At 33.1% G+C, this 25702-nt stretch overlaps 4 protein-coding genes and 1 pseudogene across 8 annotated transcripts; all 5 read right to left on the reverse strand.

Moving 5' to 3' along the window:
* Window positions 1-944: 944 nt before the first annotated feature.
* LOC149518693 (REF/SRPP-like protein At1g67360) lies at window positions 945-2225 on the reverse strand (annotated as a pseudogene). Its single transcript, XR_016342120.1, has 3 exons — window positions 2067-2225; window positions 1712-1942; window positions 945-1593 (listed from the first exon to the last, which is right to left on the reverse strand). The product of XR_016342120.1 is annotated as an REF/SRPP-like protein At1g67360 (transcript).
* A 351-nt stretch (window positions 2226-2576) lies between these two features.
* LOC111281960 (meiosis-specific protein PAIR2-like) lies at window positions 2577-8879 on the reverse strand. 2 transcript variants are annotated; one of them, XM_089760682.1, is made up of 10 exons: window positions 8747-8879; window positions 6692-6763; window positions 6512-6604; window positions 6340-6417; window positions 5604-6235; window positions 5412-5521; window positions 5229-5271; window positions 4763-4875; window positions 3791-4612; window positions 2577-3137 (listed from the first exon to the last, which is right to left on the reverse strand). In XM_089760682.1, exons 1-3 carry the CDS (start codon window positions 8847-8849, stop codon window positions 6513-6515), a joined length of 267 nt encoding a protein of 88 aa, XP_089616808.1. In that variant the 5' UTR covers window positions 8850-8879; the 3' UTR covers window positions 2577-3137; window positions 3791-4612; window positions 4763-4875; window positions 5229-5271; window positions 5412-5521; window positions 5604-6235; window positions 6340-6417; window position 6512. The 2 variants fall into 2 exon arrangements, with proteins under 2 accessions (XP_089616808.1, XP_089616807.1); XM_089760681.1 differs by having other exon boundaries at window positions 5604-6417.
* Window positions 2744-6508, reverse strand: LOC111281508 (meiosis-specific protein ASY1-like). Its single transcript, XM_089760372.1, has 13 exons — window positions 6499-6508; window positions 6360-6417; window positions 6217-6235; window positions 6014-6094; window positions 5412-5521; window positions 5077-5210; window positions 4763-4875; window positions 4600-4612; window positions 4389-4441; window positions 4166-4229; window positions 3928-4004; window positions 3791-3846; window positions 2744-2813 (listed from the first exon to the last, which is right to left on the reverse strand). The coding sequence occupies exons 1-13, from the start codon at window positions 6506-6508 to the stop codon at window positions 2744-2746; spliced, it is 858 nt and encodes a 285-aa protein (XP_089616498.1).
* LOC149518694 (uncharacterized) lies at window positions 8515-13487 on the reverse strand. Of its 3 annotated transcripts, none has more exons than XM_089760677.1 (7): window positions 13058-13487; window positions 11974-12181; window positions 11653-11786; window positions 11327-11411; window positions 10805-11218; window positions 9862-10199; window positions 8515-9200 (listed from the first exon to the last, which is right to left on the reverse strand). In XM_089760677.1, the coding sequence occupies exons 2-7, from the start codon at window positions 12128-12130 to the stop codon at window positions 8982-8984; spliced, it is 1347 nt and encodes a 448-aa protein (XP_089616803.1). In that variant the 5' UTR covers window positions 12131-12181; window positions 13058-13487; the 3' UTR covers window positions 8515-8981. The 3 variants fall into 3 exon arrangements, with proteins under 3 accessions (XP_089616803.1, XP_089616804.1, XP_089616806.1); XM_089760678.1 differs by having other exon boundaries at window positions 11653-11783; window positions 13058-13429; XM_089760680.1 differs by lacking the exons at window positions 11653-11786; window positions 13058-13487 and having other exon boundaries at window positions 11974-11993.
* Window positions 13488-21258: 7771 nt separating this feature from the next.
* LOC111282374 (cytochrome P450 78A5-like) lies at window positions 21259-24101 on the reverse strand. Its single transcript, XM_022870433.2, has 2 exons — window positions 23058-24101; window positions 21259-22152 (listed from the first exon to the last, which is right to left on the reverse strand). The coding sequence occupies exons 1-2, from the start codon at window positions 24009-24011 to the stop codon at window positions 21535-21537; spliced, it is 1572 nt and encodes a 523-aa protein (XP_022726168.1). The 5' UTR covers window positions 24012-24101; the 3' UTR covers window positions 21259-21534.
* Window positions 24102-25702: the final 1601 nt, after the last annotated feature.

Genomic DNA, 25702 nt, shown 5'->3' on the forward strand with positions numbered 1-25702 from the left:
TTATAATTAAAAATTTTTTGTTGGGTCTAAAGTTTCACAATCGGGCCAACCTACGATCAAATGTTCGTTTTTTAATGCCAGAGAAACTCCCGGACAGAATGGATGTCTACAAGACAAACAACCGTGCTTCTACGGGTTGAAATATGTTACATTAGTTGATGAAGCTTATTTAGTTACCATTAGATTCAATCCAGGGTGTTACGGATGCAATTTGTTTGCAGTCTCGGTTACTTGTTTATATATTTCATTGCTGTCACCAATCTCTCCTCCCTCCTGATTAAACTACCTTTGCTCGAAGAGTGTGGTTAAATCCAGAGTGAATGGGAATGGCAGGACAAGCAGCAAATGGTGACTGATTGGGATGGCATCTGCAGCCACATTTTTTGATTGGTTTGGTGCCCCCATTAGTTGTTGAGCTTTATTTTATGCACTACCAGTCAGCTGCTATTTCTGTTGTTACGTTGTTTCTTGTATATGCTTCTATGATAGCAAAATTGTACTACCGTGTACCATCTCATGTTGAGCAAACACAAGCTACGGAAGGGAAGGGAAGATGTTGCTCACGACAGTAGTTGTAGTTGAATACCTTGTTCTTAAACTTGGAGCAACCCGTACTTAATCAAGCTCATGCACCCATAATAGGACCAAAAAAATAGAAATACTGTGTTGTAATTAAACATGACTGACCTGATAGTTCAACATTTTATCAGTCCAACATTAGCAAATTGGAAATTAAAATTCATCGCTTTATCAACAAATCTGTAGTTGGCTTAGGATTAATCAAGACTGCAACGTTAACATTAGTGTCATGCCTCTAAAGGAAGCTATACTCAATTGACCGGATGTAAAAGTTCTTAAAAAAAACACCTGCAGCAATGTTAGATAATCTAGTTTCAAGAGGAAACTAGCTCCATTCTATAAGTTAGTCATAAATCCAGAGAGTAAACATCAAATAGAAGCACCTACATGAACAATTCATATTTGATCCACATTGCAAAGAGTTAAAACAAATACCCAATTTACAACTGTAAACTATCCGCTATCTAGTACCGGTCTAACCACACAGCAGTAACACCTACAAATCACTTAGATTTCTCCATAGCAGAGACAGCTAAAGAAAAGCATATTTCAAACGAAAAAAAAAAAGAAAAGGAAAACTCCCTAATCTGATTTATGAGCATCTACATGTCTTTTGTCCTTTGCTTTAGCTTGCTTAACTGCCTCACTTAACTCATCAACAGGAATCAGTGGCAAATATCCAAACACATTATAACCTTTCCTAGACATGTCCTTGACCAGACGGGTATACTTCTCGGACAAATTAGCAGCTGTGGGAACAACCATCTCTGCCACCGAGTGGAAAGCTGAATTGTGATTCAGTTTAACCCACAAATTGGTTGAGTTCCATAGAACAAACTGCTTGTACTCAGTTGCAGCATAGTGCAAAGCTCCTCAGGGTCCGTTGGTTCGAGCCTCATCAACTAATTTCTAAGCCTTCAGTGCCGTCTTGTGAACCAAATCTTGTGCTAGGCTAATCACTTGTTTAGCTGCTGCTGGAGCATGCTCATCAAGTTTGTGTGAAGCCTCATCTACCTGCAATGATTTTAATTAATCCCGTATTAACATTTAGTCACCAATAAATCAGTGAAGAAGAGAAAAAGTGATATTGAGAAACTTTTTATCCAAACAGGGAATCATAAAAACCGAATGCCTTTTTATCAAGAAAGCCAAGAAGATGCTCAGGAACGTTCTTGAATTTCTCGTAGACGGGACCAATGACGGTAGTAACGGTACCCTCGACTATCCCAACGGTGGATCTCAACGGCTCGGAGTTCTGTTTGGCGTAGTCGTAAAGATTAGACACGCAAACCAGCGCGTGGATCGCAGCCACCCTCACGAAGGCTAGGTGCTTCAGGTCTTGATTCTTGTTCTCGAACTCTGCCTGCTAAAATTTTAATAGAACAAAATTAAAAAAAAAAAAAAGAAAAGAAAAGAAAAAGAAAGCCGTAAGCTTAACCATTCAAAGCAGAGAAAAAGCGAAGAACAAAAAAGAAGACCAACGAAACCTTCTCCATGGTCGCCACCTTTTTGAAGTTTTTTTTTTCTTTTTTGTCTTTTTGTTGTTCAGTTTTCTGAAATGTGCGAGTGCGGTATGTTTAATCTTGGTCGACGTGAAAAGATCTATTAATCTTGGTCGTTGATAGGATTCAGCGGCTGATATTGGATCTAAGAACGGGGGAAGTGAAAGTGGGCCTTCGTAAGAGGAGTTTTCTGGCAGAAAATAGAAGTTTCCAGATCGACACATGGAGAAAGGTAACATGTTGGAGAACGGACATGGGAAAATGCATAGGAACCTTCTCTGTATTGATGACTCCTACGTTGATTTGCTTTATGAAGCTGGTATGTCATTTCTTCTCTTTCCTGGCGTTTTCTATATTTTGTTTAAATCATATTATATATTGGTGAGGGAGAATGGGTGGCAGTGATGTCTTCTATAATAATCTTGTTTTTACCGACATTTTGATTTTTTTTATTTTTTGGGTTCAAAACCAACATTTTGATTATGAGATTGAAAGATTAATTGTCCTAATTTGCCTTTTTCTGAATAATCCTCTAATCAGGCTGGGGAGCTTTACAATCGTTTAGTTCGGGGTGTTTAAAGTTTTCTGAACTCTCATAGTTGAATCATTAAGGAAAAAAAAAGAGCTTCCAATTTCATGCGTTTTCATCCCAATGACTTCTTTCACATAAATCCGAACTTGCAAATAAATCTCACCTCTGAGTGGAAAACATTTACCATCTCATACCAATTACTATAAACCACAAAACACAGTACTAAGAAGGCTGCATAGGTAAATTCTCATTTAGTAATCCATCATTTAGGCAGATAACGTGAACTTTCTCAGCCCATAAATTGAAAGTACCAACAAATGAACATTCACCAACTTTCTACATCAAACAATCCAGACTCTATTGATTATGGTCAATTAACACATGTTTTCTGACCATAGTCACCAGTAGAAGAAGGAAGCAGTTACTTGTCTATTTTATTACAAACTACAGTGCCCACCTCGCCGCAGTTCTCATTTACTCTGATGTTCTCACATCCTGGGACAGCTCTCCCTTGATGCTATTGGCTGGTCAATTGCGAGGGAAACATTTCATTTAACTATGCACAATGTCAAATCAGAGTAAAAACTTGCTATGAAGTAGGAAAAAAGAAGGATTTCAATTTGGCACTAACCTCAGCCATGCTTACGGGGAATATAAATATAAATATAAATATATATATTAAATAAATACTAAATTTTTTATTTTTAACTTATGTAAATACTTTTTTATATTATTAATATGTAAAATTTATTAAATTGTAAATGATAAATTATTTATAATTATTTTATCATTTTAATTATATTTTTACATATATTCATATTAATCATATTTATTTGTATATATCCATATTATTTTTATATATTTATATTTATTCGTATCATATTTAAATAAATTAATTATATATATCTATTCATCATATCGTTTCACATATAACATATATATTAAATATATTATGTTCGTGTTTAAAATTTAAATATGTTTTATAATTATGTCATATTTATATTTTAATAATTCGTATTATTACAAGTATTTAATATCACACAAAACACAACACAAAAACACAAATTATTAAGTCTACCTGTGATTGCTTCCTAGTAAACAAAGAAATATGTTCTTAGATCGAAACTCATATTCTGGATTAAACTCTCAACAATAGGAAATAGGCTCGATAGAGTACCAATTCTTTGCAATTCCGGATGATTGGTCTCGTTGTGGTTCATTGATATTCGCACCCTGCTCCATTAGGAAGAGTTGGAGAATAATTAAACATTATGCAGATTGCAGAGTTGCATAACCAAAATCATAATTCATCACCATAGCATCAATGTTTAATGCTCTCTTGAATTCCAGCAGCTTTTTCTCTGTCAGAATGGAGTGGATGACATGCTTGCCTGCATTAACAATGGATTGATAACAAAGTAAATTTACCAGGATTAATCCTCTAAAATCATTTGGAGTACATACTAGGGTGGCAACACATATTTAGCTTCAACAAAACCATCTCAAGTTATCTTATTTATAAGCCTTCGGATAACAATCCGGTTCGCCTGACCGTCCAGCTTGTTCTGAAGCTTTGCAACCGACACGTATTTCATTGGAAGAGCATGATACAAAGCCTAAAGTTACAATAATGAAGTCAGAATGTGCCATAGGAGTCATAGACACAACTCACAAGATGCCTATGATAGCTCATATTGAAACTTCTGTGGTTGTCTTTCATCCCATCAAGGAGAGTGATATAAAGCAGGTAAAGAGTAAACTAAAAAGAAAATAACCTTTTGCTTGTTTATGGTGTAACTCTCTTTTCCAGTACTTGATAAAACACCACCTTTACAAGTTCTTCCATTATTTCCAAAATCAATCAAAAGAAATTAAAAACAGTGGCAGAAAAAAATAGAAAACTTATTATTATAGAAGTTGAAATCCAGCACATTAGTGTACTCCCTTTTTGTTTAAACTTTAATATGGACCAAATCTTTCATTTACCTTCAGTCAAAACCTGGATTAGTACAAAGAAGTATGATTAAAGTCTGGATTATTATGACAATAAGAATGCATATAGGAACTATGGAATCCAAGAGACATGCGACCCTACTACTTATTTCTGGCCATATTGGTCAAAATTAAGAGAACAAAATAGCACCCTTACCACTGAGATATCTGGGAAATTTGAGAGAACATCAGTAAGTTCAACAGTATCAAGATGACGATTATCGATCCAATCCTTCACCCTTGCCAATTGTTGTTCATCCCCCATGGGATCTTGAGTATCATTTATGCAGCAGGTAACAGATTAGTAGTTGTAAACAAACCGAACCCAGAGATTATCAAAGAACTTAAAGAGAAAGAGATAAGGTGAGAGGAAATTTGAAAAAAAAAAAACAATTAATGACTTTTTTTTCATCTTATCAATTTTAAGGGTTACAATGTCTGACTCCTCTTCTGATAACTTTAAAATGTCACCTTCATCAACCATGCCATTATCTTCTTCTAATCGTAGCTTATATGGCAGAATAACCGTTGTTACTCGCTGATCAAATTCTCCCGATAAGAACTTATAGGAACAAGATAGCGGGACAGGGTAACTAGTAGGATCTCTGAAACAATTTAATTACCTATTGTTGCCACAATAAATTGGTCTTCTCGTGATCCATTAACCTGAAATCGGGAGCAAAAAGTTAAACAAAAACCAGAACACAACTCAATTTATTTGAATAAGGTAGTGTTATTTGGTTTCAAGTACACATGCTTTCAAGGGCAATGGTACATAAATTGAACAAACGGTAGTGTCATTTTACCTCATTAACTGAGTAAAAAGATCATCTCTCTGAACAGAGTCAGCACCCAGGCTTACTTCATCTTGAATGTCATCATTTTCATCTCCACAAGGATCAAATACATTTTTCACCTGTACAAGTCACCAGTAATGAAAACTTTGATATACGCACCAAAAATCTGATCCCAGCATCCAAAAAGCCTTAAACCCGTACCTTGAGAGCTAATAAGAAGTGCTAGCTATTGACATTTTCAACCTCCATCTTTAAAGGATTTTGGCCAATGGAGTATGAGCTTCTCCTTCCGCACAGGCTCTAAAGAATGGAGGCACATAGTCCAATGGATGTGTGTGGTGAAATTAACGCATTATCTAAAAAACCTTTGCCGAAACTGTTATGTGAAACAGGAAAAATCATCACTTAGACGACAACTTTGCTTGAGTTTAATATGCATTACAATTTACTAGAATGCGGCAGCTCATCACTTTTACGACAAATGGGCGAAGAAGTAAACTCATGCTCAAACCACCAAACCCACATACATGGAGAATAAGAATTTGATAATTAATTTCTCATATTTTATTGAACAATTGGGAAATTTTAAACTACATTAGTGACCAAGGTACATGAACCAAGTCTTCAAGACGAAAATAAGAAAGGCATACTGTCACATCATCATAGTAGAGGAGTTCCATCGATATACTACGCTGAAGCAGACACAGAACATTTCACAATTAACAATAGTAAATTCAGTTCAATGTAAAATAAATATTTAAAAAGTTCAGTTGCTAAATGTTTACCTTTTCAGGCATCTTATCCAGCTACTTACCGTTTTACAAGCAGAACTCCTGAAATTTAAAATTATCACAGAAGTTATAACTTGAAAAAGGCTATCTCCAAACAACAATAGATGGAAAATTAAATTGGTTGGAATGAATCAATTTTATATCACTTCATTTGATTGGGAGTAACTTCAGTGGTGGTGTTACACTTGAATGTCCCTCCTTGCTTGAGAAGGAACTAAAAGAAACTGCATTGAGATGGAACATCAGTTTGTTAATTCAAGAATTGAATCACTAAAGCATCAAAAATAACCATAAAGAAAGGTAACTCAGAAACATTACATCAGTATTCTTCAATCATTGCTCCATATATTGATTCACATATGCAGAACAATAGTGTTTTCAGGTACTTTTTCTGCATTGCATCGTACACGCCTGAGAATAAGATATACATAGTCAAATAATTAAAGTCAAGATGCCAAGAGAAAAAAAAAAGTGAAGAATCAGATGAAAACACCTTGCCTTTCTTCATCCGATCAATCAGTCTACGAGACTCTGCATCCAACGGCATTAGCTTCTTGATCTTCGTCTCTGCTGATAATTGTCACAATTTTTAAAGAAAGTAGCCAACAGATTTTGAAAATGTTAAAAAGATAATTGAGAAAATCTTAGAAGAAGAAGCTAACCTAAAGCAGGAATGGATTTATCGTTGAAACACTTTTCAGGAAAAAGGCCTACGATATAGCTAATAATTGAATATAGCAATAGGAAGCAGGTTCCTCGTCTGTTAGGAGAAAAATCAATCAAGAAAGACAAGATCCATTTTAAAAAATTCTTTATATAAGCTTCAATATCAAAAGCTTATATGTCTAACTATTTGATAATAAAAATGAGAAACTGTGATTATTTTGCAGCAAAATTTACAACAGGAAAAAAAAAAAAAAAAAGAGCATATTTTCTCGTGAAGTAACAAATGAAATATAAGAAATCAGAATTCTAAAAACATAAACGACGAGACTTAATATGCAGATGAAGTCACAAATTATTGGAAAACATACTGAATTCACCATACATTTTCAGTTACGCGCCAAATTTTCATCGCAGTAAAAAATGGAATTCAAAATGTTCGGATCTGAAGTATATTTGGTTCATATAAAAGCATTTAAGATTCGAGTTTCTTAGAATGGTTAAATTTCAGCGAAAAACAACGACAAGAGAGATTTTCATTTCTGCCTATGTTGCATTTATCAGACCGACTTTGATCAGCTAACTTAAAATTTGAAAGGAAAAAAAAAAAAGGAAATATAATCCAATCAAACAAGCATAAATAGAGAAAAAAGTTAACTAGTAACTTAGTATAAAACTGAGAACAAGCAAACTCGACGCTGTATTAAGCCAAAAATCAAGGGCAAGAAAAAATGAGCTAAAACTGTATAGTTTTGATTACCAGAAGAAGGGAATCCGGCTCGGTGATCTCCGCTACGACAAAAGTTAAAACGAGATTGGAGTGGAGAGGATATAAAGAAAATGTGGCATCGTGATTTGTGAAGATAACCCGAAAAAGAGCGGATTCAAAGGGATTTCAAAGATCAGCATTGTTGGAGAATTTTAAGAAAGAGATAGAGAGAGGAAGCTGAGAAGTCAAAGAGAAGAATAAGAAAGAGAAATTTGGAGAGAGAACTAAACAGTGTTTGGCTCGGAAATTTGAATCAAATTAGAGAAAAAAAAAAAAAAAACAAATTGTAGGTAATGGCGGGAGAGAAGTGAGCTTGGGAAGCCGCTATTTATGGTAGATCGGTGTGGAATTTAATCATGGTTAAAAAGACACTTGCTACAGTTAAATTATAATTGCAAATGGTGTGTGAAGTGAGAAGCCTGACACATGATGAGGGTTGAAATTGTTATTTTAGGTGGATACTAAGGGTGTTTTGGTCCTATATGATTGACGTGGTAGCTTGTGCTTCACCTGTGTTTCATCGACCAAGCACTCGTAATGAATAACAGGCATATCGGCTCATACCATAAAACTGATAATTCAAACAGGTATGATAACATTACGCCAGGGATGAGGTTTTTTTTAGCTCGTCACTGTCTTACCACGACTATTTTTGCTTTTATTATAATTTGTATGAACATATAAAATATAATTTTTTATTTTTATTAAATTAATAAATAATTTTTTATAAAATATTCAATTATATCATTCTTATAACTTTCTTATTAGATAATCATGTCGTTATTAAAATAAACTGATCTAACCATGAGCAAAGCAGCATGTAAGACAGAAGAGAAGGTTGATCCCAAACAAGCACGCAGAGAAGCATTTGCAAAAAGAAAGGCACTGATTTATCAGAATAGTGTCATCATTTTTCAATGATAAATAAAGAGATTTGCAAATAATAGAAATACAAATCCAAGTTCAATGTTTAAAGAGTCTCTTGGTAACAATTACCCAAGAGAGTTCGGAAATAAGGGATACTTTCAATCACTTTTCATCTTATAACACAATTCTATATATTTTGCATGTATTACAAAAGAAAATTATTTCTAGGCTATCATTCAGAGAATGAGATTTACCTATAAAGAAGTTTTGCACACTGTCACCTATGTTAATCTCTTCAGACTGTCCGATGCACCTAGATTTATTTCTCTTCTTTCTGGTTGGAATCAAACTATCCATTTCCAACCTCGATGATGAAAAGGCCCTCAAGCCTCAGCAAAGAGAATGATATTCTTAGAAATATGATATAGGACAAAATCAGTCCTATTCAAACTATATAGCTTGCACTTGCAGATTAGTTCACACTAAAGTTCACCTTTCAAAGGGGTCTCCTCTATTAGAATTTAGAGGAGGATAAACAGCTGCAGCTATTTTCTCTCTAAGATTGAATTTCTTTGCAATCACTGGCCTGACATCTTCAACTCCAACCAAGCTCACCAAAAATGGAAGTAGTAAAAGCAGTTCTTGATCTGAATGGTCATCAAACCAGCTCTCAATTGGTATTCCATTGTCTATTTGGAACCCAAATGCCTGAGAAGAAAGCCAACAAGCACTTTGGTTAAATTTTCAGTAACAATGCTTATCATGTCTTTATACAGGGCACAACAATTTTATAAGAAATTGGCATGGTTCCATGCAATTTCAAATGCATATGAACTTAGTTCCATTATCAAGAGTGTTACAGCAATGATTATGATACTAGAGAGCTATTCACCAAAACAAGGAAAAATATCAGACTCCACAGTCTTGAATTGTCATGGATCCTGGGCATGATTCCCAGGGTAGATGCCATTCGATAGACAAGCATTGGAAGGATTAGTTATGCTCACTTCAAATTCTCTCAAGAAAAAAATTGTCTGCCAAAAGACAGACTAAGAATTCCATAAAGAGATTGAAAGGATGGATGTCATCAAATTTTATGCCAGTGTAATCAAACACACAAATGAAATAACCAATAAGATATAATGGTGTGTATATGTCTCGTGTATTAAACCTGGATGTGAGAACCATAGCAAAGATCAATCTTCTTCATGACAAATACTAATACATTCATGCTGAGTGTGCGTTGGTGTATTTAAAAAGTAACTTTTCCCCCCATGTTATGGAGGTTTCTTTTTTGTTTTTTCTTTTTTCCATCACACAGCAGAAGCGCTAGCACAAAGTCCATGTACCATAGGAACTCTAGAAGTACCTGAGGAGAGTTGTCAATAATGATAACACGTGCCAGATCACGACCAAGGACTGACAAATCTTTAAGGTAATTGCCATCTACAAAAACACATGATTCTCGGAAAACACGATGACGAAATACTCTCCTCTTTGGATCAAGCACATTTAGAAGTTTCTCTGCATAAATACTTTGACTAGCTGTAAATATAATAATCTCAAAAAGACTGGAAACTCTTTCCATAAAATCCCTTAGGTGAGGACGGCATCTAACATAAACAGTGTGTTCCTGAAGCTTGAAATTTACAGGGAATGTAAAGTCTGCATCATCGCAAGGTTCTAGCATGGAATGCACCAAAGTTTCTGCCAAGCAATACAATTCAATCAAAACCCCAGGGTAATCATCACCGATTACAGGCAGAAAATTCAATGCTAAAACACAAATGTTAAAAACAAACATGCCTAGTAAATATTAATAAATAGGAATGACACTTAAAATTAAGTTTAAATCTTAAGCAAAATCAGTTTTAAGTTGGATCTGCAACAATATTAACACAAGGGAAAAATACAGTAGGTTTTCAGCACCTACTTTCCCCTAATATTCCAACAACCAACACAGAATTATAACATGATATTTCACTGACAGAGCAACATAATATTCAGTATGGAATTCAGATTTTGATGACTTATAATTGCAGACAAAAGCTGCCACGAAATTGGTAAAAGACTTCTTTAACTGGAAAAAGCAGAAAAAACCTAAGGAGCATAAGCAGCATAAAGTACAAAAAAATAATTAGCATTTCCACTCACTCAAGTCAAAAAGCTTGACAAGAGATTAAAATATAAATCTAAAACTTGTTGCATGATAATTAAGAATTAAGAGTCAAAACTCATGTTTGATAAATATTGCCAAAACCACAACCATAAGCATAAAAATTCATCCTTTAGTTATCTAAAAGTACTCTTACCATCCAAGTCCAAGACAAGAGTGGTGGGTGGGCAACTACGGGTCTGCTTAGGTAGCAGTACAGGCCGAAAAGTAGAGACAACAGATGATAACTCAGGTAAGTTCTTTATAAATAAGTAAGGATCAAAGTCATCAAATTCCTCATAGTATTCATCCTCCTCACAGACATCGGTTGACATAGAATCTTGACCATGCTCATCAATACATTCCAATTTTGAGTTTTTCATGGCAAGGTATATGGCTGAAACTTCAGATGAAAGGACAGCTCCTAAATCTGCATTACAAATCGCAGCATTCGTGTCTACAACAAGCGTCTCATCACCAGAAGTAGACATAAGAGATTCTCCAGTAATAAGAGCATCCAGCATAGCAATCTGTGATTCCTCTATTCCACCATCTTGATGAATTTTTGAGTCTTCCCTCCAAAAGAATTTGATAAAGTCAACCAAATAGAATATATCCATTAAGATCACATAAGAGAAAGCAAAAGCACATGACAGGTACTATGATATATATAACCTACCTCCACCTGCAATCTTCCCACCAGAAATCTTAGGTATGTGAAAGCCTGGAGAAAATATAGTACCTGTCATATGGTAATCACTGCCCTGCAATATAATTAAAAAAATAAGCAAAATCTTAACAGCCTAGGTGGTTCGTATTTTTTGTTTTTTATTTTCTTGCGTTTTCATAGGAACTTCACATCTTCCTATCTAATTGCCCCAAGCAAAAGTACATTTTAAGTAAAAATATGATAAAGAATCAAAGTCAATCGGTACTCAATCCTAAATCCTCTTACTCTGCAACCATAAAGAACCACATAAAATAAAATAGAGCTCAACAAATTACCTTATAATCTACATGAGCACCATTAGCCACATTAAATCCCAAACAAGCATCAGAAGTCTCATCATGCAGCAAGCCATATCTAGCATTTAAATTTGTAGCCCCATCTTTATTTTCCCTTGGGAGTGTTACAGCTGCTGAAAGTTTCATAAATGTCATGATTTAATTCACACAGCAAATTTGACAGTCAACGAAAGACTTTGACATGGAACCCATATTAAATTAAACACATTGGAAATTTTTAATGGTTCAAAAATAAAGAAAACTGCATAAAGCACTATCACTACGTTACTACTTTCTACTGTGACAAAATTAGGAACATACCAGGTTTCTGCTTCCTAACAGATGATGTAATTAGCTCCATTACTTTCTGCTCTGGACCTTGTACCTTTTCAGATATCTTCTTCTGAGTTCTTGAAGCCTTGGGACCAGCATGCTTTCGGGAATCATTTCTTTCAGCAATTCTTTTCTTTGTTTGCATTTCACCAGGAGTCTCTTCCCAATCTTCAGGATACTATCACTACCCAGTGTGCTTGAAACAAATAATTAAAAGTCCCAGGGTTATGACTCAGATTTCAAAGCATTTAAAATACACTAAAAGGATTCAAAATGAAATTAAACTCCCAACATACTAAGTTCTGGCTGTCTAATGCGGACTGAACAATTACAATAACAAGTTAACAACCATGTAAAACCTTTAGCTCAAGCTCTTTTTAAGAATAAATTATAAAAACAAATTTGTCATGGAAGACTCTCTTAGCATATAAAAGCAAGCTCATTCAAAAAATCCAATTTACATGACCTGAAACAGTCGCCTTTTCTCATTTAAAACTATCTTCATACACTTAAAACTAGATCGTACCCAGAACTCCAACTAATTTATGTGTAAAAGAAGCACGCTCTGAGGCTTTCATTCTGGGATCTTAACTTACAGACTATAGCCACCAAAGAATTCAAATTAACCTAGAACATGCAAGCCTACTTCGACATGATAATATTAATGTACCAAAAAGAACAGCAGATTACTAGTATGAAAAATAATAAATTCCACCACTAACATTTCAGATTTCAATGAAGAAAACTAAAGCAAACCATTCTACTTCAATCACCGAATAACGAAAAATTTTCAAAACCCTAATTAACACCTCGTCCCTCAAATAGAACACTGAACTTACAATCTTTCGCAAGCAAACCACCAGAAATGCATCAAATCAACTAAATCCTATTGATTCTTCGAACAAGAATCACCAAACCAGAACCATAAATAGAGTATTTCAGCTAAGTTAAATAGAGTATGCATGAAGACAAATTTAAACCCTAGAAAAAAAGTACAACAAAACTAAGCTGTAAGCAATAACTAAAGCTACAAACTTCAGCTGGAAGTGATTTAAAATAAAATATTGCTCACCTGAAACAAAATCGAACCAGACAAGATCAACAATGACGAAGCTGAGCTCAAATTAAGCGTTTCAGCAAATGAAGCAAAGGAAGAGTAAGCAAGTTCAAATTAAAAAAAAAAAATGGAGAAATACAGAGAACTAGAGAAGCAAAAATGAGTAAATTAAAACCCTAAATTTTGTAACAATTAGAATGAGAGAGCTCTGATATGGGGCTTTTTTTTTTCTTTTTTGGAGTTTTCCCTTCCCTCCAAAGACTGGACATGAGAGGGAAAACAAGTGTACGCAGAGAAGGATCCAAAACTGTTTTTGCCTGAATAAGAGGTTGGATCGTATAATATTGAAAACATTTTTCAAAACTCTTGCGCTTTTCAAACAATCACCTACTCGCGATTGGTGATGGAAACATGGTACTCGCTATAACTGACGTAGATGGATACGTGTCCATGTAGATATGGCTAGTGGGTTTAATTGCTATTCGGGAGACTAGAATTTGAGCTTCTTTATGCTTGCTTTGGCGCTATTAATTTTAAAACGACGCCGCCCAGTAGGGATTTACTTTCTAATTTGGAGTGAGAGGGAAATTTTTTAATTTGTTTTTATTTTCATTTTAATTATTGTCTTAGTCTTTTTTGAAGGGTGCCTATACTTCCTAAATTTATTTTAAAAGCCCATGTTTCTTATTAAATTCAAATTAACCTCGGGAACTAATTAGGAAATCTAACGAGCAGCGGCGGGTATAAATTTTTTTTTTTTTTGAGAGTGTTCATTGTAATATATATATATATATATATATATATAATTATTGATAGATTTAATAATTTTATAGTGTCGGAGAAAATTTTGACTTCATTTTTTTTATTTCTCAACTTTGGAATGTTTATGGGAAAATTTTAGACATCTCTAGTGTAAATTTTTTCTTTGAATTTTGTTATTTTTCAATTTCGTAGATGTCCCTGATTCTCTCTCACTAAAAGTGGCTCTGCCACTGCCAAAGAGATTTTGGTCTCCAACTAAACAGTGAGGTCCATTTAGGTAAATATCTTATCAGAATATCAATGCAACTAAAACCCCTAACTACATTGTTCTTTCAATTTTCAATGCAACTAAACAATTGACTCTCGTATTTAATTTTATTATCATAATTATATTTATATTTAAATACATATTTTCATTATTAATTTTAATTTTATCAAAATCAATTTTATTATTTATTTAAATAAGATTTTAAAAAATAAGCTCAAATTATATTTATTTCAAAATACTATAGAAACAACTTTCTCTTTTTTATACGAATGGAAAATCAATAAAAATGAAACTTTACGGCTTTAATAGTAACTATAGCTAAGCTAATTTTTTAGGTTGTTAGAAGAAATAGTTTTAAATTTAAATTTTATATAAAAAGGAATAGTTATAGATATATTTGAATCAAATTTCTCATAGAGTTAACGAATTAGAAGTTCCTTGTTCAAAAATCCAAATTTGAAAAAGTATAAGGGCATGGAAAGAAATAACTTTAACACTGGCTATGTTTTTGGTTTGATTATTGCATGCCTCGTGAGGCGAATATTTTGAAATGTTTTGAACTACAGTTAGCACCGCTGTCTGCACGGAAAATAATATTATAGATGACGTGTCTCCCTAGTTTGCTGCCACGTAACAAATTGAGAATGTGTCGAACATATCTGTACGCTGGATATTGGGCCTGGCTCGAATACAGGGCTCTGCAGATTCGGTACTAAATCTGCCCCGTTGCTACATGCCCATTTTGTCTTTGTTTTTCCGGGTCTGAAGTCGTGGTTGTCTATATATTCGATCGTATGACACGATAATATCAATAAAATTTTAATAATTATTATATATAAATATAATAAAATTAAAATATATATTTTTATATTTTTATATTGATATAAATTATAATATATAAATTTTGTTTAAATTATAATAATAATACATAAATTTTAATATTTTACAATATACAAATATAAAAGTTACCAAATCTATTCTGCCTCTAATTGTTTAAGTAAATAAAAAAAAAAGTAGTATTTTCTCTTTTTTAGAATAAATGTACGAGTTAAAATTATAAAAAATGGTTCATTTTTTATTCAAACCTCAATTTTTTATATATCATTAAGGATAAATAATTGATTGATTTAATTTTAAAAAATTAATAATCGAATTAATTTATTTTTATTTTATAAATAATTAAATCGATTAAAAATATTTAAATAATCAATCATAATTAAACTGACTAAAATTCAATCAATTTGGTTAAATATTCGAATTTTTCATATTTTTTCTTCGAGAAAAAGCAATACCATTAAAAATAAGTTGAATACTAAATACTAAAACGGATCAATAAAATTTAAAAAAAAATCAAATCAATTTACTAAAGTGTGATGGGTTACAAGACCAATAACAAACGTGGATCAAAGCCACAACGGACCAAGTAATGAGTTCAGTCCAAAGAATAAATAAATGACCAATTCTTCAAGACTTAAGTTAAGCCCCTAAGAAGAAATAAATCAACAGCAATTGTTTTTTTACAAGCACAGTAAACAAAGGAAATCTTAAACAAAATACCCATAGAAGGAAATTTTAAGCTACCTCTAAATAGATTAATTCAAGAATACCCATCAAAAGTTCAAGCTTTCAAAGAATCCAAGAATATCCACCAAAGGTTAAAACTTTTTAAGGACTCAGAAGAATAGTTCTTAGTGAAATTATTGTGTTCATAGTTCAATGATAAAGGAAAAGAGGAAGGTCATTATGGACTTACGGTGGTTGTAAGTGTCGTTGATCTCTTCAAAAGAAGATATCGTTTTGTGACTCATCAATCTCTACAAACTTCGATCTTGTGCCGTTTTGGGGAGTTTTTATTAGCAACAAATTAAAGGTAAAAAGCAAAAGAACGAAAGAGGAAAAGAGGTGAGAGGAAGAGAAGTAGAAAGGCAGAAAAACATATTTTAAGTCTGAGAGTAAGGCACAATCAAACATAGATAGGGCATGAGAGAAGTTAGTGAGAAGTTTGGGGTTTTTTTATATGGGAATATAAATATTTATCTTTACTTATTAGAAAATTGGTTCAATTATTAATTTTAAAAATTGAAAATTGATTAATTTAATTAATTTAATTGATCCAAAAAATAATTAAAATCAAAATCGATTAAATCAAATCAAATTATACATATTTCATTAATTTCGATCAATTAAATCGATTTAAATCAATTTTTGTTCATCCCTATACATCATCACTTCAGATTGCTACAATGTGTTGTTTTGATAAAGACGACACATCATCAACAACGCTCACTATAAAATATCAACTCGACAAAAATAACACAACATCATTTCGACAAAAACATGTCATCAACAAGGTTTTGGAAAGGACTGCTTTCATAAAATCGAAACGTCACTAGCAAGGCACACCATAATACCTTGCCTCACCATAGCATAGTTCATACAAAAGTCAACTTAAGCGAATGTTTGAAGGCAATCACTTTTATTCTCTTTTATGCTTGGAGGGCAATTGTTACGTCTAATGGCCTCAACTTCTGTATTCGTTAAGTTAGCACACTCTTGACCACCATGTCATCATCAAGGAGAATTGACAATTGAACTCCTTGTCATCATATAGCTTGACCTCCATGAGTTGTTTGTCAAACTGGAGCTCCTCACCTACACAAAAATAACTCGCCTAACACCTTCACTAATATTCCATCAATGAATCGTCTCACGGTAGTTCAATTTGTGTGAAATCATTAAAATGCAATTCATTCCAACTCATATGGATATTCCTCAAAGTCTATATGAACTTTTTCATAAGTTGTCATCTACTCATATCACGTCACTGTCTAATATCCTTTATATAAAGTAAAATGAGGTGCAAGTATACTGTTATGAACTTTTCATCCATAAGTTTCCGCAATACTCTCTATAGTTTATCTTCTTTCTCCTTAACCTTAACTTAATACACAATGCTAACTTGAGCATCGAAACATGTCCAAAAAATGAAAATTCAACGTCTCATTGATCATAATTTCTTTGTTGCAGGTTCAGATTATTCCTAAATCACCTTTTAGCTCATCCTCCAACTTGCCTCTACCCAAAATATCTTCAACAAAATTTTTTATTTTTTTTAGCAAATACCGAATAGCATTAGCCTTTTTTGAAATATTACATGAATTAAGTGACAAAATCATGTCATCTTTGTAAGTGTTATAATTTATGCTAATTACTAAAGCTCTTGATTGAATTTAATGTTTCAAATAAAGTGACGTCGATTCAATTAAAAAATTAATAAAAATTAAATATTTTAACAATAATAAATTAAAAAATACATTATCCACTTTAAAAAAAAATCATGTAACTTTCTTTTTCCTTTTATAAAACACGTTTTTTTTTTTTTTCAAGAACACTGGTATAATGGATGGGCACTGGGCAAAATCTAGTCATTTCAATGAGTTTGACAAAAGATGACAGGTACAAGGCAGGAGACTAAGGGGCTTGGAGGTGAGTGACGTGGGCTTGAACCTTGGATAAGTTGTTACAAGTACTGGACTATTGTCCATTATCCAAATCAAATAAAACAAAATAATTAAAAGAAAAATGGAAGCTATCAATAACAAAATGTCCTTCATAAACGGTAAAGCTAACGACAAATTTAGTCATCTTTATCGGTATTGTTTTTATGTTGGGGATCACTTTTGTAATGCACTAACAAAAAGGAATTATGCTCTCTTATTAGTAATCGAGAAAATATATAATGACTAAACATTGTACGAATTCAGATGCAAATGAGCTTTACAAAATTAATAAACAAATGAAGATTGCTTAACCCTTCAGCATTTGAAGTGGATTGGGAGGCGGAAAAAGGTTTAGGTTGTTTTTTTTTTTTTTTTTTTATGGTAATTTGCACTGTTTGATTGGATAAGTGAGCTACATTGGCAGCATGAAACCGACAAATGCTATCAAAAGCATAAATAATTAGCTAACATCAACATTTCCGTATTTTTGAAAATGAGATGATCAATCCTACACGATGAAAGGATCAAATAAAAAAACAACATGATCAGTGACGGATTTTGACAATCAATTTTAGAGGGATTAACAAATGATATATAATATACTTTATTTTATATTTTCAAAAGAAATATTCTATCATTAATGTGAATAATATGCTAATAAAAATATGATGGGTTCATAAAATTATAAAGCAAAATATTATTGTGACAACATTATATTTTTAATGATAACAGGATACAATTTATCAATGAATTATGGAAACTTTTTTTAATTTTTTGTTAATTTAGATTGAAATAAAAAAAAAGATACAAATAAATCAATCATTAAACATTTTATCAAAATAAAAAAACTAAATATACTCTTAAAATAATGATGATGAAAATTTGAGATTAAAAGTTATAATACATTTTTTTTATCCTTTTGTGAAGTAGTTCTAATATAATTTTTTTTGTTGGAAAAAAAAATTACGACAACATGAGATACAGATCTAAAGTAAAAGCAAAAGTGAAAAAAGATATGGAGAGGAAAGATTGAAGTAAGCTAAAACGAATATTAAAGTTCAATTCTTAAAACTTGTAATTTCCTTTTCTTTAAATTTTCTAGTTTGGTCTCTATTGTACCAAAAAACAAATTTTTTGATATATATACTTGTCAAAAATTTAGATTCTTATCGAGAAAATTAAAATTTTAATTTAATTTATATAATTATGATTTAAAATGTTTGACAAAATTTTTAATTTTAAGAATTTACAAATAATGATATTTGAGTATGATAAACAAACAAATATCAAAATGATTTAAATATCTCTTAAATTATAATGTATAAATTAAATAATGAAACCACTAAAAATTTATAATTTTAATTTTAAGATCAATTTAAATATATTTAATATAAATATATATACATATATTAAGGACATAAAGGATTTTTAAAAATTTTGGATGCCAAGGCCCCTTTAGCTCCTATTACCCGCCGCCCTTGGCACTACTAAAGGATTCACAGCTGCGTGGGGGGGGGTCCCGTTTCAATCGGAAAATAGATTAGTGGAACATTAACATATTATTTACATGTTTAAAATCAATGGAAACAAAGCTAAAAGGGCTTTTACCTTTCACGTTGTGCGGGTATTTATATTACTAAGCAAATGAGAACAGAAACAAAAAAAAAAAAAAAAAAAAAAAGAAAAGCGCAAAGGGAGATTTGGATCTTTAAAAAGCCGAAACTTTAGGGTAGCTAGCATGCCTTAAAATACTTTATAATTAATTAATTCTATATATTTTAATTTCTAAGGAAGGGAGTTGGTCCAAAAGAGAGTTTGTTCTAATCATGTTTTTTGTACTAAATAATGCCTGCACTTAGAACCTCTCGTGACTTCGATTTAAAGCCACCGTGGGTTTTTGCGTGGGCTTTCCAATATATATATATATAAAGCAGAGAAAGGATATATGTTTTTTTTTTTAATGCATGTCTTAATAATTTTGCTTTTCAAAACGTTACGTCATCCGTACAATCAAAGTAAATTTTGATTCCTGTGTTTATAGATTAGAGTCTTTGAACCTGTTTACGTGTCGCCCTATTTTCTTATCTTGTGAGTGGGTTTCCAGTCCACTCAGATTGAGAGAGACGAGCTTCGGAGATGAAGCTTGGCCTAATTCAGCCCGAATTTCTATTTAATGAATAAAAATTTTTTATTTAAATTTAATTTTAAAATATATAAAATATTAATATAAAAATATTTTTTAATATTTCAAAATTTTAAACAGTAATTGGACGTCTTGGTCAAAGGATTTTAAAGATCAATTGAGCTTGATCCATTTGTCAAATTTAGACAGCATATTTATTTTAAAAATGAGACTAGGATGATTACATTTGAGAAACACTAACAATCAGGCGGATAAATAAATTTTTAAAAGATGAGGGGAGGGAAACTACAAAATTAAAGAAAATGGACTAGCATTTAATTCAAAAAGTAGGATTCGAATTTTTTTTAATTTATAAATATCCAAAATTTAGAGTAAAGTAGTTTATTTATGGTTAATCTCCCCGGAAAATATATATTTGCATATATAACTGTAATACTAATGATATGATCTAATACACATGAATGGATTCTCATTCAATTTTTTTAATTTGCATTGTTAAAGAGAGTTTTTCTTGACTTGTGCTTACTCCCAGCACCTATGGGAAAGGGTGCTTACTGCTTTTGGTATACGGCCGCTGCCGTGAAATGAATATATTTTTATTAAAAAAATAAAAATATATAAATATGGAAATTTAAATTTTATATATTTATCATTTCTAAAAGAAAGAAATAGCAAGCTTCAGGGTGAGATATTTATTTTGCTCAATTGTTAATATTTTGTATTGTACATTTTGGATAAAGTCACAAACCCAAGCATTAAAAGGTGGCTAAATTCTCTTTGTTCTCTTCAGGTAAAGAAAGCTCATGAATTTTAAATTCCATTAAAAGACAATAGATTTACACCTCCAATAAGGAGTGGTAAAAGAAGGAGAATATATAATGATCTCCTTTTAAAGAGTTTAATGGATTCCTTAGGAATGAAAGAGACTATATGTAATAAAATTAAAGAGAGTCTCTTTTGTTGGTTGCACCATTTTGGAAATGGATGTCATATGATTCTCAAGATTCCTTTATTGGTACATGCTAGAATAAACTGATCGGGATCGTGGCTATGTTAGGCGACTTTAGTGCTCCATATATCATCAAGCAGCCATATCAATGGAGACAACATATTTGAGTGATGCTTTTACAACTTCCCTTTCTTCTTTTCCTTTTCCTTTTCCATGAGTTTAGTTTAGTTTTTCCTCCTTTTTTCCAAGGATAAAAGTAAGGATGATATTGATGCCAGCCTTAACTTTTCCAAATTTCTTACTTAGGAAGGTATCTCTGTAACTCAAGTTTAGTCATGGAGATAATTGTTGAGCTCTAGATGTTTATTGATAGATTTATCAATTTTAAATATGACGTAATGATACGTATAATATAAAAAATGATATAATTTAAAATTTTAATGAAATTTACATATAAATTTAATAAAAACAAAAATGTATATGCGATTATATGAATTGTAATATAATAATTTTATATTTTATACGTAATTAATTATAAATAAACAAGATATAAATAGGAATTACAAGCTCTTAATTCTAGTATTACACGTTAACTGCTAACCATGAAATACTCGAATTAATAACTAAAAAGAAAAACCGCACAACTGTACAAAGTCTAGGGGCCCTCTTGTTTAACTTCCAGAGATATATGAAATTTTCTTCTAGCTAGTCGAGGGTTGAAGTTCCTAGTTAATTCATGGTTACTTAGTACTTTCCATGAATCACACCCTAATTTTGTTACATCATTTTTATTAACATTTCACAATTCATAATACTCACAAGTCACTACTACTACTATTGTTTCTACTTTATTGATTAATTTTTCTTGCTTCATGAAACACGTTGTGCTGTTCTGGGAACCACTTGACATGCTAATGGTGTTTTCATTTCAAGAGAAAGCCTCAAAGTCTCCGATAGATCAACGTGCTGAGCCGCCGGTAGCCAGCTGAAACAGTGGAGGAACCGTGCAAGCCACAGATGCACGGTGGCTAAACCTAGTGCCTTGCCAGGGCAGACCCTTCGACCTGACCCAAAGGGCGCAAGCCTCAAATCCGAGCCCATGATGGAGACATCTTCTTCGACAAATCTTTCAGGCCTAAAAGTCCATGGATCCTTCCAAATGGATGGGTCATGAGTTATGGCCCACATGTTGACCATTGCAGTCGTGCCAGCTGGAACGAAGGACTTCCCCACGTGGACATCATGGGTGGCTAGGCGGGCCCATGAGAGCAGTGGGCCCGGTGGGTGCATCCTGAGAACCTCTTTCACCGCTGCTTGGAGGTAAGGCAGATTTGGGAGATCAGAATCTTGAACATGGCGACAGCGTTGGCCGATGCAGGCGTCAATCTCTTGCTGGACTTTAGCTTGGATGTCTTGGTGCAAAACCATCCTGGCCATAATCCATTCCAGGAGTATGGCAACTGTATCGGTACCCCGAAATATCATTTCCTGAACAAAATACATAAAGTTTAGTGTATTTTAGTAAATAATATCCAAAAAATCTACATCGTATATCTACTTTGACCTATGAATATAGCAAAGATATCAAGCTACGAATCCCAATCTTAGCTTACTATGAATATACCCATGAATAATACTTAAAAGCGCCATGAAGGAAGGACAACCAAGAACGTGGAAAGCACAAATCAGTTCATTATATATTTGAGAATTGGCTAGGATTTGTAGGGTGTTAGTACTTTTTTTCCTGTTACTCTTGGATAACCTTGTGTAATGATTAAAAAATAAGCAAATTATAGCTTAAAGATGATACAAAAAGAATTTGAAGGAGATATGTATCTGTGTAACCTATGAAGACGAAGGCATCCAAGGAATAGTGAAAAGCTACTGTGGCGGGACTTGAAGTTAATGTCACAGCGATTCTTTATCCGAATCTTGAACCTTTTAGTCACTTTTTTCAAAGGAAAAATTGACTGATTGAGTAAAAAAAAATTCAGTTTTTTCTTGGTAAATAAAAAATCGGTCTTTTCGAGATGAAACCCTATACCCTATCGACAAAAAAAAAAAAAGAGAGATGAAACAACCTGCCTCCAATGATATCAAGCCAAATGAAAATCAGTGCCAGACAACTGGAAAACTGAAGCACAAAAAAACAGGATTCTAATAGATGATTGCTGAACTCTGATTGTTTTTTTTTTTTTTTTTTAAGTTTTTTGATGGCATGCAACTTAATTGGCTAGGATCCAAAATACTCTGCAAATGAGATATTTATGATTAGATTGATATGTTTTTTATTTTATTTGTTTATTTTGGTATATGCTACTAAGTTTGGGATATATATAATACTCCAAGTATTGAAATTATATGTATATCTCAAAGAGGGAAAGAGCCCTTACCCACAATACAGCAACCATGTCCGAATCACTCAACTGATCCTCTTTAGGCAAAGTTAACAAAGCACTAAGAAAGTCATTTCCCCCATTTATGACCTGATCTCCAGCCTTTTTTCTTTCTTTCACAATTTGACCCACAATACTTCTTACCTTGCCTGACAACTTATGACACTTTCTTTTCACCCCATGAAAGTCCAAAAACCTTAGAGGGAAATAGTCCTCCCAGTTAAACATAGTTATTAATTCATACCCTTCTTTCACCATTAACCCTAGCTCCTCCCTTTCTAAACATACAGAACTCCCAAACACACTCTCAAGTATGTGAGTTAAAGAACCCTTTTGCAATATTCCCCTCAACTCTAGCCACCCTTTCTCTTCCATTCCCTTCCTTACTTCCACCAACATTTCATCGGCCACTTGTTGGCGCAGCGCCTCTAGACAAGAAATTCTCCTAGGGGAGAACATATGGTTCGCAGCAATCCTACGAAGGTGGCGCCAGTATTTGCCAGAGGGAGCAAACCCTATGGCGCGTTCAAACATCAGCAAACGAGCTGACTCCTTGATTGGGCGGTCTGAGAATGAGGACCCGGAAAGGATTTCCCTGGCAGTGTCAGGGTGGCTACTGATTATCACACGCGTTGTTCCTAGACTAAATGTCATGAGCCTAGTTGCACCTAGTGAAGTAGTCATGTTGGCTAACTTACGATGAGCATGTGAACCCATTAGAGACAAGGTTCCAAGCAGAGGCCAACCGACTGGACCACGAAGCTGTGGAGAGTAGACATGGTGGTATCTCCATGCAAAGCCTCCAGGGACTAGCCAGTGGTTAAGGAAGAAAGGTGAAACAGATAAGAATGAGAATAAAAGTAGAGTGAAAGGCCATGGTGTTTGGTGTGTTGTGACAACATAGCAAAAGAGCAACAGAGAGAGGTTAATTGCCAACATCAAAAACTTCATTTTGCAAAAATTAGAAGAAAGATTGATTATAGATCAGAAAAGCTGATGGGAATTGTCTAGAGATGGACGTTTGTCATGAGAGGGATTGCATTTCGGATGGATTGTATATATAGCACGTGCAAAAGCGATGAGCTAATCAAACTGAGTTTCATTTTCATTTTTCAATAAGCTTAGATTTTCTTTGTCGACAAATCTGTTTCATAAAGTCACCCGGTAGACCTTTGGATTCCACTTGAAAAAAAAGCAGAAATTTTAAATGATTCACCTACACATATATTTTACTTTTCAATAATAGCCTAATCCTTTATGGCTGTATACTGTGATTTACAGCTAAGAAACTCCAAGTCCACATATCAATTAGATTTTAATGTGAAAGTATAGTATTAATCTTTGGTTATTTAAGTTTGGGTGCCATTGACATTGGAGAATAGAGATCAAACAAGATAGGAGGAGCTGGTCCACATTTGTGGTTTAAAAGGAGGTATCGAACGGCTGCTGTGAAGCCAGGTGACTGGAAGAGGGCCATGCATCTCACATGGCAAGAACGAGGCAGGCAACAACCAGGAACTGAAGCCATTTCTGTATGGAACAAGTACAAATAATTGCGATAAGAACAATAATGAGGCTGGCTTAAAGACCAAAGACCATAAGCTCATGTCAGTAGACCTGACAAAGTTGTGGGATAGTAAAACAACACCAAAGCATTGAGAATACAGTATGCAGACCCCATTGTTTTTTTCTTTTTACCCAAAATAACTTAACCAATCAAATACCCAATTAATTACTAAAATGTATGGGGTAGTACAGTCTGAAACGACCTCAAGCCACCAAGAGAGTACAATAAGATCAATAACAAAGGGTTCATAATCTCACGGACAAAATCATACTTAACCATTAAGATTACAACTTAGAAATTTAAATTTGAAAATATCTGGTCGAGTGCTTATGTTCAAACATTGAAAATGAAAAATAAATTTATAAGGTGAGAAAAAGATAGTTTACTATGTAAAAACAAAAACATCCGTTTATATTAAAATTCATCATCGTTATCATATTGAAAATTGATTCGCAATTGCATACTTTAAAAGTCATAACTTAAAATTCAAAATTAGAAGGTAGGAATTTGAATTTTGAGATGAAAGGTTAAGATTTATTGGATTCAGGTGAGAGAAATTAATTATTTCTTGTTGTATAGTTCAGCATCATGCTTAAAAAGAACAAAATTAATTATTTAGATGATCAAGTTTAGTTTCAAAATGACATGATCAAAATTCTTTTTTATGGATCATCCAAACAAAACAGAGCTTAATCAAGTATTTTCCAACCTAAAACCTGAAATGGATAAAATAGGCCAATTTGCATTGTAAAGAAAGATGAGGATAGATGATGAGGCATCGCAGCTTCCCAATAATGGTGGTAGCTGCACTCCGTACCATGAGTCACGCCTTGCTCGGGACATAATAATCTTTTCTGTGTCAGCCATTAAACCTTCAACCGATGCGTCGCCCTTTTTATTTTTATTTTTATTTTTATTTTTTTCTATTTGACAACTCCATTCCACTTGATCTCCCAAACATCTTCTAAAAAAAAGAAAATGACAATCCCCTTTTTTGTGGATTTAGATTCCCTTTTATGCCCAGTTTTTTTTCCACTACCGATCGTAGTCGACTGCGTAATGATCGCCAAGGGGT

This window comes from Durio zibethinus, chromosome 5, assembly GCF_047325235.1.
Source record: "Durio zibethinus cultivar Kanyao isolate XHJ-2024 chromosome 5, ASM4732523v1, whole genome shotgun sequence".
Lineage (NCBI taxonomy): Eukaryota > Viridiplantae > Streptophyta > Magnoliopsida > Malvales > Malvaceae > Durio > Durio zibethinus.